This window comes from Leuciscus leuciscus, assembly GCF_965113295.1.
Source record: "Leuciscus leuciscus genome assembly, chromosome: 1".
NCBI lineage: Eukaryota > Metazoa > Chordata > Actinopteri > Cypriniformes > Leuciscidae > Leuciscus > Leuciscus leuciscus.
This window is the reverse complement of record NC_138725.1, coordinates 53,511,999-53,528,758: the sequence shown is the minus strand read 5'-3', so window position 1 is coordinate 53,528,758 and position 16,760 is coordinate 53,511,999. Positions and strand designations below refer to the sequence as shown.

Below are 16,760 nucleotides of genomic sequence, written 5' to 3'. Positions count from 1 at the left end.
GTAATTCAGATTTATTCGAGAATTACAATCAATGTATGTATCGCTTTATACTAAATATACTACATGAATTATCCTGTACTTAAACCATTGAAGTGACACATATCCCATTCTTCAATGTCAACCTCAGCTATTTAATTCTGAAATTAATTTAACATAACAGACTCGCATCTGATTTCCAAAACAAGCTTCACAGACCGCAAACATTGCGATGCATGAATCACATTCTGGCATCTCCATCTCCATGCCTGTCAGTCTATCACTCACTCACACTCACAGCAGTGCGAGAAAAGGCGCCAAGGCCTCCTCAGGTGAGTCGATGCCAACGGCAGCAGTTCAGAAGAACCGACAGAAAACTCTCCACGTGCACAAATGAAACTCATTCAAACACACGAGACATGCATGTAAATGATAAAAAATGCACATCCCTTTAGATTGTTGACAGTTGAGAGAAAATAATCTCTAGGTTTGGACATTTCTTAACTACCTTAAACAGCTAAATTTATTTTGACCACCAATTTTTGTATTTCATACTGTATTTTATGCTTTAGTGAGTATTTTATGCCAGACCACTAGCTAAACCAGGATAAACCAACTCTAAACTGGTCTTCTCACCAGAAAGTCCTTCATTACCAACATAAAAAGTGTAAAATTGTTCTTACCTGGGCGCATCAAAGCTGTCGTAGGATCCAACGGTGTAATGTCGGAAGAGTCGCTTGGCTCTCTCACTGCGGCTCTCTGAAAGACGCAAACACAACCGCATCCACATCATCACGAGTTTGTGTGTATGAGGGTCTAACTACAGCATGACAAGAAAATATATGTCCGACTTGAAGTTTCCCACTCTGACAGAGCGTGGTGGCCCAAACCACGGCGAGTTTTGCCAGCGTGAAATGGCACAGTCGGTCTCTCTCACACTCCAGTAGTGCTGTAAACTATTAATAGTCATCATAGCTACTCTCCCTCACAAGTCTGACATCACAACTTCCAAGAGAAGCTTTGGACAGTCCGACTGTCCTACAACTACATCTGGGACAATCAAAATGACAGCTCCGAGTGTAGCGTGGATGTCTTTGATACTTATAACGTGCGCGTAATGTGTGTGCGTGTGAGAGAGGAGTCTCACCTGAACGAGACTCCAGGCTGCGGTGAGCCACCTCCTCCACGCAGTCAGAAGGGAACCAGCCCGTGCGCCCTCGAACCGTCCCCTCCCAGTAGCCTCCTTCACCCACACTCAGCACTGAGAGAATAAAGAGAGAAACAACAGTGTGTGTGTGTGTGTGAGCAGTAAACATATGAACAGTGTACAACCACAAATATCCAGTATATAGACCAGAAGCGTCATGACCACGAAACATTTTTGAGTGGATTTTGAAGGTAACTACAATCTTTCAAAGAAAAGTTTCTCGATTATTGTAGGCAAAAAGTGTATCTAAAATGCTGTGACAGAAATCACTCATTTAAGAGTTTACGTTTGTTCTGTCCAATTGAGTTTCCACCGATTATTTACTTTAAACTTTATGACTTTTTCTGTTCATGACTTTTTTCCAGTCATTTTTTCATACATAGCTGTAAGCATGGCTCACATCCTTTTTGACCATAAGTTTCTATGACTTTTGCATGACTGTTCCATACAGAAATTGCTAGGCAGAATTTCTATTTTTGTCAGACACACTTTTTGAAATTATTTCAACCAAAAATGAAAATTCTGTCAATAATTACTCATGTTGTTCCAAACCCATAAGATTTTCATTCATCTTCAGAACACAAATGAAGATCTTTTTGATAAAATCTGAGAGCTTTCTGACCGTCTTTGGGGGACAGCTACACAACTGACACTTTGACGCTTCAAAAAGTTTATAAAGAGATCGTAAAACTAAAACTTTTGAAGCATCAAAGTTTTAGTAGCATAGCTGTCAACGGAGGGACAGAAATCCCTCAGATTTTATCAAAAAGATCTTCATTTGTGTTCTGAAGATGAATGAAAATCTTATGGGTTTGGAACAACATGAGGGAGAGTAATTAGTGACAGAATTTTCCCCTATTTGGGTGACCTTTAGTATATTTAAACAATTATTTGTATGCGTCTAAAATGATCAGAGATTTAATTATAGCTCAATGATGGATTTGGCTTTCTGAGCCAGAGAAATTTACATTCCTATAGTTTTACATTCCTATTTATACTACAGTTCAAAATCTTGGGGTCGGTAAATCTTTTTATTTTTTTATTTTTTTTGAAGTCTCTTATGCTCACCAAGGCTGCATTTATTTGATAAAAAATACAGTAAAAACAGTAATAAATAGGTGCATGACACCCCTGATAAACACTCACTGAAACACACACACATTAAATCACAAATCACATGCAAAGTCGCCATCACTTAAGAGTTTATTAATGTATGATGGGACATGCATATATGTAAGCTATGGTGACAGATCTAAACATGACACACACACACACACACACACACACACACACAAACTTGCATGCACGTTGACATTTCTCACAAACAGACATATACTGACATACCAACACATATCACCAGAATACATACACAGACAACGTTTATCCACACCTGTGAAAAACATACAGAAACAAACGCACATTTAATGGCACTCTTGTCGACAGACAGTATATCATTGCTCCTGTCCACAAAGAGTCACACACACACATTCACCTTTGACTTTGTCTCCCTTGTTGAAGCTGATCTCGCGGTCCCCCTGGGCTGAGTGCGAGCGAGTGGCCACAAACACACGGCCAGGCACGGCACTGTAGAGACGCCGCCGCTGCCCGCTTGCTGTGCCCTGACTACTGATGGAGCCCGCCCTGTACAAAGGCACACATATCAGACAACAGGGTTAACATTCTTTTTATGCACATTTATTATAACCAGCTCTACTCAGTCAGGTGTCCGTCTTTATATAGAAATTAAGACGTGAATATTGATGACGATTTAGGCATAGAGTTCACTGAATGACAAGCTATAACCCTTGTACTTTTTTACTCTTTCTCACCCTTGTCTTCCACGTGTTTGCCGGCTCCGATCGTCTCTGTCACCTGTTCGACCACGGGATGGGGAACGGGTTCGTGCTCCACGGGGACTGCTGGAGCTACGCAAGGTGCCGCCATGCTTTAGACCCTGACAGATACACACAAATACAATGAGAGGTAGAGTAACAATGCAAGTTTCTGATCAAATCTATGGGTAAGTATTTTGTGCAAATCAACAGAGTAAAACAATACTGTACACACAGTGTCAAACCAAAGGCTCAAGGTTTGGCTGGTTAGTATGGTCCAGTTAGTCCCTTAACTCCCATTGAGATGAACAGGAATGCTAATGAATAGCTTTAATGAATTTAAATGTATAATTTTCCATTTTTTTTATATTTATTATAATTAACTGTTTGTCTCTTGATGTTGTCTTAGCTTAAATCACTGATCTGTAAGTGTATTTATTTTATTTCATTATTCTGTGGCTATTGTGCTATGTACAGCACTTTGGTCAGTGCGAGCTGTGTTTAAACGTGCTATAAAAATACATTTTATTAATAATTATAAAAAAAATACTTTATATTACTAATTATATACTACCTTTCAAAAGTTGAATGGTAGTAGTGTACACACACACACACACACACACACAATAACATTTTGGTGGGGAAAAAACACACACACACGCATAAATTACCTGCACAGAGACAATGTTTGATCCAGCAGCATTGGGAAAGGCGATCCAGTCTGGTACGTTCATGCTGTTGTCACTGTTGGCCCGCAAGAAGGGGTGAGGATGGGGCAATCCAAGAGTACGTGAACTCTCCCTCCTCTGGGGGGCGTACTTCGGAGACTCCAAAAATGGAACTGACACCAAATTAGGAGAGAAATAGTAATACAGAGAGAGAATAGATGCAAAAAGAGACAGAAGTACACTCCAATTGCCCCAATACTGTCCTGCTAAATAGACTTCATAATATATGCACGTGTCGTCTGTGTTTGATGATGTTGCAAAGCATTACAAATGAAGTGAACTTCAACATTTCCCCTGCTGAGTGTATTGGGAACAATGAACACTGCTTAGGGACTGTGTGAATCGCTACACAGCTAAAGAGAGACAAAAGTATCAAGCTCCAAATGTCACACAGTTTGCAGTGCAAATAAATTATATAACACAGAATAAAAATACAGGCACAACCAAAATAAATCTCCGCTCCTTACCTACGTCTGATTCTCGATGGTTTTTAATGATTTCTCCCAGCTCAAAATGGCCAGACATCACAGCCACCTAGAAAAGAAGTTCACACACGCTTAATATTTGCATCTGTGAATGACGCACAGTGACGCAAGGCTTGGGAATAACATAATATTAAACAAACACACACACGCATCCACTTTCCACCATATTAAACACAAACGCATGATCACAGTCACAGCTGGGTCTGTGGAGATGGCTGAGGTTAAGTAAAACTATTTTGGCTCGCTGCAGCTTCACTCCACCTGGGACTCGCATAGCATACAAAAATTCTCCACGATAACACTGTGCCACTAGCAACACCAGATGGAAGTGCAAAAATAAAAAAATGTGTTTACAAGCACAACAAAACATTACATTTTAAAACCTTGATCATAAAGACTCCAAGTTTTGCCATCAAACAGACACGTGCACTAAATAAGCCGACAAAATTATGACATTTACATCATCTTGCACATTATAAGTATTATTATTCTGCTAACGTAGAGTCATCTCTGCATATTTAACTGGAACATACAGAACAAGGATGTATTTAATATCCAAAAAATACATTAGTCACATTTAAGTTAACTTTAAGTATATAAACAGCTCCACTGTTCCACAGTTCCACAGCTCCACTTAAGTATATTGGAGTTCGGTTTTCTTTAATTACCTGGTTTAAGCTGTTAATAATATGCAGAATGTTTAAAAACAAACCCAAACAATAACGTGCAAGTGACAGTCTAATAATTACCTGGAAGGGGGTCTGCCCACTGTTATTCTTTGTGTCCTTATTGGCTCCTCGATACAACAGAATTCGGACACAGCTCTCCTAAAAGTAGAATTAGCCAATAACAGCCACAAGACATTGAAGACATCTGATGCAGGTCATAAAATATAGTAAGAACTATTCATAAAAGTTTAGCACCGCAGTAAATATACCACTTGTACACAAAATAATAATATCTTCACAGGGACCTTTAAAGCATCACTAGAACAACCATGCTACCAGCTTTACCAGTTAGTGAAAAGCATGGCTTTAATTTTGAGGATGAAGAGAATGGCACCAATCCAGCATAAACCAGCCTGAAAATTCATGCTGGTGTAAGATGGACATTTTTTTGATTTTATTATTTGTCTTGATTTTTGTGCCTAGATCGGCAGTTATACCTTGTTATATAATGCACATATGTGCAGGGCAGTGTTTCCTGAGGCATTCTGGGATGAGGAATCCGCACCATAAAAAAGTAGGTGCTCCAAGTGTTGAGAGTTCCCATTTTGACAAGCCTGGAGAGAAGGAGAGAGAGAAAAAAAAAAGGGAAAGGAAATAGGATGGATAAAGAACAGCAAAGGATCCACAGGATCGTTCAGAGAGGAGGACAGAAAAAAAGAGAAGTGGATAGGAAGAGGCAGAAACAGTCATTTGACATGAAGGAAGAAGAGGGAGAGAAGAGTAGATCTTATACATTGTCAGAACAGACACATTTGCTAATTAACACCGCAGTGAATGTGTGAGTGAGAGGAAGAGAACGAAAGAATCAAAATAGATATGGAAATGCACACATGCACAAAGAGAGGACAAAGACTCAGCAGAGATTCTCAACCAGTGGTACTTGAAAGACATTTGAAATTGTCTCTGTTGCCTATACCTATGTTTGTATTATGTTTATGTTTCATTTAAATGTGTAAAATTTACAGTGAATTATACTTTTTTAGCTTTGATGATTATTGAATTTGAAGACTGCAATTACTTTACTTTTGTTAAACATTTAATCTGGATTTCATTCAAATACCAAGTCAAATACCCCATAAGGACTTTCTCTGAGAAAGTTTCTGAATGATTTTCCCCTGAACTTGGATTGGCAAAAAATAAGCTTAGATGACAGGGAGCAGAAACTTGGTGAGTCTGTTTTTCACCCACTGTACTGCTGTATTAAAGTAATAATGCCCTTAATAATATTAAAACTTTTAATGCTAAATTAAATATAATATAATATGAGTCAAAAGGAACATGTTTCTGGTTAGTCTCCGTGAAACAGTGCTTGAGTCTTACAAACGAAGGTACTGTGTGGAGGTACTTGAAAAAAGCTGGGACAATAAAATAATAGAAGAAAAGTTTGGGGTTTTGATTTGTTCAATGTTTTTGAAAGAAGAATAAAATAGTTTTATCAGCATAAGGATCACTGAAAATCTGAATTTAAGAAAATATACAAATTGTATGTTTAAAATAACACTCATTGACAATTATGAAACTGCATTTCCTGTATATATATATCACACACAGTCTTCTTCTCAGCATTTCTTTGTACCTGATGGGTCTCGTCCCAGCCATTCTCATCACGGAGCCCCAGCTTGGCTCTGTGGTACAGGAGGGTCTCGCAGCAGGAGGTGTCGCCCCCTATCAGCACAGTGTGGTAAAGAGGTGTGAGCCCACGGCGGTCCTTATAATCAGGAGATGCCCCCAAAGACAACAGCGTCTAAAAAAAGAAAAAAGGAACCCAGATGATTAGATTTAAATATTATTATTTAATTATGGGCATATGTGGTTTTGTATATGTGTTACCAGTAGGGCAGTGTGTCCATGTGCTCTGACAGCCTTGTGGAGAGGAGTCAAGCCATCCTTTGCCCTAAAGTCAATGTGAGCTCCACCCATCACCAGCACCCTGATGTTCTCCCCTCCACCCGACTCAGACTGCACGGCCAGAGTGAGTGGGGTCTCTGCCACACACACACACACACACACACATTTACTTGACTTTATTTATCTGCTTAAATGAGGACATTGCATAGACTTCTATTGATTTTATATACAGCTAACCCACACCCTAACCGAAAACAATTATTTATTTATTTATTTATTTTTATACTCTTCTTACAAATGAGGTTTTGTCATGTTTACCTTTCTTCTGGGTACAAATTTGTCCCTACACATACAAGTACCTACACAAGTACATGCACACACCAAAGATCAATTATTTATCTATCAGGCAAATGCATGATTACAAACAATGTGGAAGTACGTTATTCGTATATTTTTTTGTGTTGATGTGAGAAGCTGTAATGTAAGATTGAAAATAGACAAACTTCTTTTCAGTCGGATCTATTTAATAAAGCAGTTGATCCATTTCACAAAGATTATATCACAAATCAAACTGATCCAGATCTCTTGTTCAACTCAATGATTCGTTTGCAGTGGTTAACAGCTTTATGGTATTTTTCAGTACATTATATAAAATATCTCCTTTTGTGTTCTACAGAAAAAAATAAAGTTAGGTTTGGAACAACATGAACAACATTATTTTCATTTTTGAGTAAACTATGACGTTAAATGCAACAGAATATCATAGTTTTCCAGATCAGCCCCCTAATGGTTGCAAAGAGTGCATCAGTTCTCACTCCACATTAGCAGGGTCTGCTTTGAGAAGTGACTGTCAGCCTGGCAAGCACAACATCAACTCTGTGATAACGCAGACGACATAAACTGTGAACAACACTCAAGGTAGCCGTCTGGCACGTCACACTCTGCTGCAAACGGACACTAATATTACTCTGCATTGTCATCTGGTCCATAAAATTACTTTCACGGCACTTCTGGCCACGTCTCCAGCTCACCAAAGCGCTAAAAACTTGTATTAATATGCCATAAAAGATGCTGCCCTGTTACATTCAAATTAATCAGTGGTTTTCCATTGTTGACACGCATTGAACTGAACCACTGAGCTGCAGTAATAGTCTCATCTCATTAAACAGCCCAAAAGCAGTAACTGTGTTTTTGTTTGTTTGTTTAGGAAGCAGCCACTGAGTCTAACGTTAACCTTACGCTTTTGCTGCATAATTCAAACTCCAGATGACTTTTGTTAGAAACTGCATGGATCGCTTGAGAAGATGCAAATGTCCATTCCTGTAAACGCTCATTGAATATTCATGCAGCCCTATTTCCATAAGCATATAGCATGTGTGGGCCAGTTTATGCTCTGCTGGCAGTAATTCATTATTCAGGCAGCTGCACTAATGGGAAGTTCATTAACTCTCACAGGAAGTAACAGCGCAGAGCCTGACACCTCACCTCCTGTATCAGGGTCGTGGTAGTTGGGGTCAAGTCCTTTGTCTATAAGTTTGGCTACCTTATCCGCAGCACCGGTCTGTATGTAGTCCATTAACTTCTTCAGACTGGCCTGTAGAGGGAGACACATACAATTCATGGCTCACAGCCGTTCTCGCCAGGGCCCTGAGGATAAGCTACTTGTTATATTTAACACACACACTAACACGCAGGTAGCACCCCTTGAATGTTCACTTTATATTTCTGTTTGCAACCAAGAATAAGATTTCTGTGGCGAAGCCTACCTTAGTGTGTAGTTTGGCCAGCTGTTTCTCATCAAGATTTGTCTGTTTGTACACCCTGGTTTTGTAGCGGAACTGTGTGAAAGTAAATAAAAATTAGAGAAAGAAAGATAACCGAGAGCTGCCCAAAAAACATCAAGGCCTTTCATCAGTTACATGTTTATAGTAATAAGGAGGGTTTAAAAGCAGTTTTCTGTTTTTCTTAAACAAATTATTCAGAAAATGGCACAATTCCTTTATGGACACTTCCTTTCATAGTATGGTTGTATTTATCAGATAACTATATAAAAAATAAAAAAACGTTTTAGGAGACTGAAATAAAATAAAAATATTACATGAAAACCTTTTAAAAAAATTGGACATTTATAAATGTTGCCTTGGCCACTAATTTAAACAAATATGTTGAAGTACTAAAATGACTAAACTAAAATTAAAACTGAAAATATAAAATTAAAAGCTAATTTAAAAAATAATAAATACTGTAAAGACTAGAACTAGAACAATCTTTAATGACAAAAATCATAAACTGAACAGAGAGTATTATGCAGGGGATAATTAAGGACTGAATAAGATACCGCTGAGGACAGTTTATAACAGAAACAAACAGGGGCATAATCAGAAACCAAGGAAACCAAAAACTAAACAGAGTAGGGAAACAGTCCATAGTCGTGACAGTACTATGCCCCCTCCTGGAAGGTGCGTCCTCATGCTGTAACTGATAGTTAGAGTGTGGAGGGAGGGAGTGGGCTTTGGAGGAGGGTGTGGAGCTGGTGTGGACAGGGATGAGGAGCAGGAGGAAGTGAGAAATACCATGGTGGAGCTGACGGCAGGAGGAGCCAGAGTGGAGCTTTGGCTGAATCCCCAGGCGGAACCCGGAGACTGAAGGCTGGAGGTGGAGCCAGGGTGCATGGAGAAACCGACGGACCAGGGCGACATCCACAGCCCGGAAGCCCAAGGTGGAGCTGCTGGCTCACAAGACCGAAGCAGAGATGGGGGCTCAGCAGGGTGACGATGGAGGGAGTAAGGATGACGGGAAAGCCAGAGGGAAGGAGAAGCCTGGTGCAGCCAAAGGGGTGGAGGGTCGAGGCGCAGCCAGAGACCCGGAATTCCGTGGCAGAGGCAGAGCGACAACTGACTGAGGCTGAGCTGGAGGGACGAGGGAATCCGGAGGAGTCTTAGGCCGTGTGTCCACCAAAGCGTTTTTAGCCAGCTGAAAACGCTAGGTGCTCTGCTGAAAACGCCAAGCTATGGGCAGTTTTGGCAGCGCAGCATTTTTTTCAGTTGAGACACTTTGCTTGTTATGATACGGAATATCTGCGAAAGTGTTTCTAGTATCTCATTTCACACATATTTTGTTTCTGTGTTGATTCTATATTAAAATATCGATACAATGTAAAAAAAAATTGTTTTTCTTTTTTTAAATTATGTTGTTCCATTATTATGCTTGTTGTTGTCATCTGTTGAGGTTGTACAAGCAGAATGTGGCAGTTGGTCGGTGTGGTATTAGTCCCGCCTCTCCTCCACTGTGATTAGACGGCTGGGTAAAAAGTGACAGTGATGAGCACTGCGTTTTACTCAAAGTTGAACATTCTTCAACTCTCGGCGACCTGTAAAAAATGGCGGGCTTCAGCGTGAAAAAAACGCTCAGCACCTCGTTACGCTCATGGCGTTTTAAATACGCGGCGCTCCAATTGAAACCCACTGAGTTAAGGGTAGGGGCAGAGCCGAGGAGCAGGACAACACCAGTGGAGCCGACGGATCCAGGGGACGTAACCAGCGGAGAAGATGGGACCAAGAAGACGGGTGGGAACATAGGAGAAGGAATATTTCTGGACACGTCCGGAGCATCCAGATAGCCGGACTGGACTGGAGGAGAAGGCACCGATTTGAAGGTGGGGACTCAGGAGGGAACTGGATCCGAAGAGGACTACAGATCTATAAGGCAGAGGTCCGCTCCTGGCTCTGGGAACTGTGGGAAGGACTGAGTAGCGCGCGTAGACACACAGAGACTCTGATGTTAGCCGGCTCTGGCTCAAGGAACGGACTCGGTAGCTGTCTCTGGCGATGAAGATATGGGAACGATTATCAAACATAGATGGAGTAGATCGAGTCCATCAACACCCCAAAAGCTTCATAATCCTATAGCTTGCCCTGGGTCGATATTCCATTCAGTAACGTTAGGCAGTTTTGATTTATATGCTGTTTGATCATGTGTTGATGATCACATTATTTTACATATGCATCTGCTAACATATGCTATCACTTTTTTCTGCTTCTTCTTTACATGTCTTCTGGTCTGCAGATTCAGAGCTCTTTCAGAAGATGCATAATAGCACCCCCTATATAACAGTGAAAACATGGAAAGTCCGAAATTTCCGTCAATGGCGGGGAAAGAGTTAAAGACAAACACTCAGGAGAACACTGGAAACACAACCACAGAAGTAAACATAAACAGTATTAACAAAGGACTAAACTGAACAGAGAGTATATATGCAGGGGATAATCAGGAACTACATAATCTACAGCTGATGATAATTAATCACAGAAACAAACAGGGACATGATCAGACACCAAGGAAACCGAAACTAAATAGGGAAATAGGAACTGAAGGAAACAGAACAGAATATCAAAATACTAAATAATACTAAAATAACTTATTTTGCATCAACCTCAAGGTATCGAAGTATCAAGCATTGCAACTGAACAAGCAGAAACGTTGAAAACCCTAAATTAATTGTTTCTTAAAAAGTATGGCTTTTAAATAGATTTATGGAAGAGGTGTCAGTATTTATGGACCCTGGTAGTAGCATTTGGTATCAGATTGAAAAGAAAACATCAACTTCAAATGAAAAGGGTTTGGCTTCTTGTGAATTAATTAGACTTTGAGTTGACTATTGTTGTATAATATAGTACATTACCCTGTGTTCTACAAATAATAAAAAAACATTTTAATCTTTTCAGTGCAAGACAAATCTCCAGTAAACCATATCAGGGTTATTAGGATTCATAGTTACCAGAGAAGCCGCTTAAAGAATTATCATCACCTAGGCAACAAACAATTTGAAGCAGCAGTTTCCTAGCACCAACATTAACATTCAATTATGGAACAAACAAAAGTAAACAAAAAATGCCTCAAATGAAGAGGAGAATAAAAGGAAGGGTACCTCCAGGTAGGGTACTCCTTTCTCAAAGGATTGTGGGTACTCGCGGAGCGGCCTCTCTTCCTCCAGGAACTTGGCATCGTGCCCGTCAGTAGCAGGTTGGAAAAGGCCATAGTTTAAAACATCTCTTAGGGATTCGGTTAGACTACACAACACCTGCTGCTTCGCCTTCCATACGGTTGCATCAGGGTTGAATCTCAGACACTTCTACAGAGACAGATGGGGGAAAAAAGACTGTTAGATAAACTAAATTATTCAGCTATTTGCATTTTATTATATACAAATCTTATATTAACATAATATATTATAATTATATTACATTTAAATTTTAAATATTTGTTTTTATATATTTAATTTATATATAGACACTACTGTTCAAAGATTTGGGGTTGATTCGATTTTTTTTATTGTTTTTTGAAAGATGTCTCTGATTATTTGATACAAAATACAGTGCAAACAGTAATATTGTGAAATATTATTACAATTTAACGGTTTTCTATTGTAATATATTTTTAAATGACATTTATTCCTGTGATGTCAAAGCTGAATTTTCAGCATTCAGACTTCAGTGTCGCATTATCCTTCAGAAATCATTCTAATATTGATGATTTGCTGTTTAAGAAAAACATTTGAATTATTATCTATCTTGAAAACAGTTGTGCTGCTTAATATTTTTGTGGAAACCATGAAAATACAGAAAATCCTCTTTTTTTTCAGGATTCCTTGATGAACAAAGTTCAAAAGAACAGCATTTATTTGAAATATTTTGTAACTTTACTAATGTCTTTACTGTCACTTTTGATCAATTTAATGCATCCTTGAACAATACAAATTTTAATTTCTTTTAAAAAATGACACCAAACATTTGAACAAATGTATTGTATTTTTATTTTGATATATTTCACATTTTATTACATATTAATAAATATACTTATTTTTTTCATTAATTAATAATAACTACAAAAAATGAACTTTATTTATCCCTATTGACCCTGAAGAGAGAAAAAAAAAAAGACAGTTCTGTCCAGTGTGCACTAGAGGGAGACATTGTGATTCACTCAGGTGAAACAGCACTGCTTGTCGGATTAGCCGACCCCTGACCAGCAATTGGCCATCAGTTCATTAACATATCATTTCAGTTAACATCTCATTTGAGTCTTTGGTCACACTGTTAGTGCTAAATGGGAATGCGAATTGATTAATTAGCCTGTAGTAATAGCTATAATTAATAGCCTGCACAGGTGCCGTAATAATTGATTATTAGGAATGTCAGGAATTCCGCACGGTTCTTGCTATGACATTTCCTAAAACTCCTTGCAGCCTCCTAGCTTGAGCACTAGCTCCCGGCTAAGGGACATGTTAGCTTCAAGCTGCTCTGGCTGGATTTTAGGACAGCAGCACTGTTCCAGGAACTGTGAAAATGGAACAGCCCTGCAGCGGGGTGCTTGAATCAAATCCCATCCTCTGACCTTGAGGAGTTGCTGTGATTGGTCCATGCATGTGTTTAGGGTTTAAGTCTGAAACAGTCAGTTTCCTGCTTTCTCTACCATGTTCCTCTTGAATGTGTGTGTGTGTGTGTACATTCAGTAGCACAGAGAAGTGTGAAATTTCTTCCTCCCTCTGTTATTCAGTCTCTCACTTTGCGCACAGCCAATCCCCATCACCATGGCAACCAGTTCATTAGTGGAGCAAGCTGCAGGTTGCCATAGAAACATCTCAGCAGTCCCTTGGTGCGCTATGGTATGGTGTGCGTGTTTCAGTGTGATCTGACGGAGTGTATGTGCACTGGTTGGGGGGTTCTGCTCGAGAGAGGTCATAGGTGTAGTGGATGACTTCACAAACAATTTGGAGTATCAAGACGTGTTAAGATCACTCAAATGTCATTCCATACAAGTGAAACATCTTGCATATGCAAGGATATGCGTAAAGGAATAGTTTGCGTAAAAATGAAAATGTCGTCATCATTTCTACACCCTCATGCTTTTTGAAACCCATAAGACTCTCTTTCTGTGTAAGTCAAAAGATGATGGCTGCGTCCAAAATCGCATACTCTCTTGAGTAGGAAATTATTTTCAATAAGTAATTACTTCACGGCCGCAAAAAAGTATGTTCTATATAGTATGCATGTGTGTAGTAAGAATGTAATCTGGACATACTACATTCGCCATGTTGTCATTATCATGTGACCTATCAGCGTCAGTTACTTCACTTCCATTCACAAATCCTCTCCCATGGCCTCATGGGATAGTAAAGTGTCCATCAAATGCACACTTCATAATCTCGCCGGAAGAAGTAGGTCATCCGGGTATTTTTTGCCTACTCTTTTTTTTGAGTACTGTGAATTCGGACACTTCTTTTGTCACATCCTGTTTTTCATAGTATGTCATGTGTAAAACTATCATATGGCTTCAGACATCTTTGGACTACTTTTATGGTGCTGTATTTATTTATTTAATTAATTAATTAATTTTTGGCACTGGACACCCCCTAGTTCCCATCCACTTTCACTGAATGGAAAAAAGCAGTGTGAACATTCTTCACAACATCTCCTTGCGTTTTCCATGGAAGAATAAAAGCCGTACAGGAGTGAAAAAAAATTAGGGTTAGTAAATAATGACAGAATTTTCATTTTTGAGTAAACTATCCTTTTAACACTATGCACACAATGCAAATTATTTTTTATTTTTTTTAAAGGCACACAACACAGATGCAGATGTGAGTTCATTTGTACCCTTGTGAATAATTTTGTTGGAATGATGATAATCAACCCAGAAAATGATTTATTATAATGATATCTAATTATAGTAATTTAGTGTTAATCTAAGAGCTATTATTTTCAGATCCAAACCACAGCCTTCCTCATAATACTGTCCTCTTTTTTTCCACTGACAATAAGCGTGACATCCTGTGTTGAGGAACAATTTATAGAGTAGATAAAGGTTCTAAGCAGATTATTTAATTAAACAAAATGTACCTCAATGTCCTTGCTTGCATCTCCTGGTTTAAAGGGTTTGTTGATAAAGATTCTTTTTAAGAGCTACATCTCTCCCTCACTTTTCCCTCTTTTGCCTTTTTCATACTTGTTTTTCTCTGTTCTTTATTCTGTTTTGAATCCATTACTTTGATTCCTATTCTTTCCCTCTATATTCTATCTCATTAAGCTTACTTGGTTTCAAGAGGTACAACATTCAGTTAAAGTTAAGGTCCAGGGTCACATATACATATACATACATGAACAAAATTATATTTGTAGCAATTTTGACTGTCAGAGCGACAAATGAGTCTTTATCAAATAACAATCAGGCAAGAATATGCTCATGTTAGGACCTGATTTGGTAACGTGACCCTTACAAAAAAATGCACATAATTGTGTTTAGTTGTCCCACATTATGTATTAGATTAGCCTGATTCAAACTACATTAATGATTCAGGGGGCTAAGCTACAGAATGTGTATAATATACAGAAGAGAAAAGTGCCAACATTTGCTGCTATAATATATATATATATATTTACCTTACTCTGGGTAAGTCTGAACTACAGAAATCCAGTGTGTAGTTGTAGGAAAAATTATTTAAATATATACATGTAGATGTACTGTATGGTTAAAATTTTCATAAAATGTAATCATATCAACAATAGACAAACATAACTTTTGCTTAAACAAACAACACTGGAACACACTATGTAAACATTCACAGTGCAGGGTGAAAAAAAGTAAGAATAGATTTAATAATAATGGATTAATAATGGATTTAATAATAACAATTTCGGTCGAATCCTTTGCCAGCAATAACCTCCACCAAACATTTCCTGCATTTGCGGATCAGACTCGCAGGAGGTCAAGTGGAATTCTGCACTATTCTGCTTTACAAAACTGTTCCAGCTCTGCAATAATCTTGGGATGTCATGAGTGAGTCACACTCCTGTAGTCATTTCAAAACATCTCAGTTCAGTTGAGGTCAGGACTGGGCCTCTTGAAGTCAATTCTGTTGATATACTTGTTGAATCAACTTCTGAAAACTCAAAAAAGGTTGAAAAAAATGGGCAGCTCTGAACGACATCTCTAAATCAGTGAATAATTACATGACATTCAGTAAAGATATATGGAAACTTGGTTGTTGTTTTTTTTGCAACTGTGATATGAGTAACTGAGCTAATCATGGAGAGACCACAATTTCAATATTATCATGAAAATACGCAAAAAAAAAAGTAACTATTGTATCCCCAATGATAAAGAAGGAAACCATTGCTGTAATCTGAAACGGTCTAATGTATGTAAATGTTACATTATGTTATTGGGTCATTCCACGTCAAATCAACCAGAGATCCCTGGCTCAAATTTTGTAAAAAAAAAAAAAATTCTGTAGAAAGACAAACATAAATAGTGATGAAAGCCCAAATATTAAATGTCTCAGATGTATATTTTCTGAGTAATCCATTATTTTGTAGAGGGGGGGCAAAATGACAATTTTCACCTGAGATTGAGACAAATTAGAGCGGTGTAAAAATGACTTTAGAAAGATGGCAGCATCATTATTTTATTTTTACACAGAGATTGGTAGGTATATTAGTAAAATATGTTGACTTTAACAGTCTTTGTTTCAGTATATACCAACGGACAGTTAAAAAAAATGGCAAAAAGCAATTGTGAAGGCCCTCGACGGTTCAGTCTCAGCGATATGGAGATCTTAATGTGGCTCTGTGAGTAAATTGGTCAATTGTAAACATTTTCAGTGGTCAAAAACCAAATGTGGGTCACTTTGTATACAGCTGATACTTTTTCTTTAAAGAGGAATATCTGAAGAACAAATAATGTTAAAACTATAAATGTATCCCATTTCTTTTCTATCAGCTCAATTGCATAGAACATTCCTGTCTTGAGTGCCATATTATTTTTCTAAAGTCTTCATCCGTTCATCCCCACCCCTGTAACTCTAAAAAATATTCAAGATATCTTAATATCTTTCTGGATTCTCATTCTTCATGAACTTTTCTTTTGGAATCTTCATGTTTAAGGCCCTATATATAGTT

General features: G+C 38.3%; 1 protein-coding gene across 1 annotated transcript in view; it reads right to left on the bottom strand.

The window, feature by feature from the left end:
* The window catches only part of shank1 (SH3 and multiple ankyrin repeat domains 1), a 115,728-nt gene that overhangs the window by 50,264 nt on the left and 48,704 nt on the right, over positions 1-16,760 (bottom strand). Inside the window, exons 3-15 of the mRNA XM_082142175.1 lie at positions 11,732-11,935; positions 8,571-8,642; positions 8,290-8,398; positions 6,787-6,941; positions 6,533-6,700; positions 5,394-5,510; positions 4,978-5,055; positions 4,211-4,277; positions 3,687-3,856; positions 3,013-3,137; positions 2,676-2,824; positions 1,124-1,237; positions 660-735 (exon numbers count right to left, since the gene is read on the bottom strand). Of these exons, the coding sequence (XP_081998301.1) occupies positions 660-735; positions 1,124-1,237; positions 2,676-2,824; positions 3,013-3,137; positions 3,687-3,856; positions 4,211-4,277; positions 4,978-5,055; positions 5,394-5,510; positions 6,533-6,700; positions 6,787-6,941; positions 8,290-8,398; positions 8,571-8,642; positions 11,732-11,935 (1,604 nt within the window). The remainder of the gene's footprint in view (positions 1-659; positions 736-1,123; positions 1,238-2,675; positions 2,825-3,012; positions 3,138-3,686; positions 3,857-4,210; positions 4,278-4,977; positions 5,056-5,393; positions 5,511-6,532; positions 6,701-6,786; positions 6,942-8,289; positions 8,399-8,570; positions 8,643-11,731; positions 11,936-16,760) is intronic.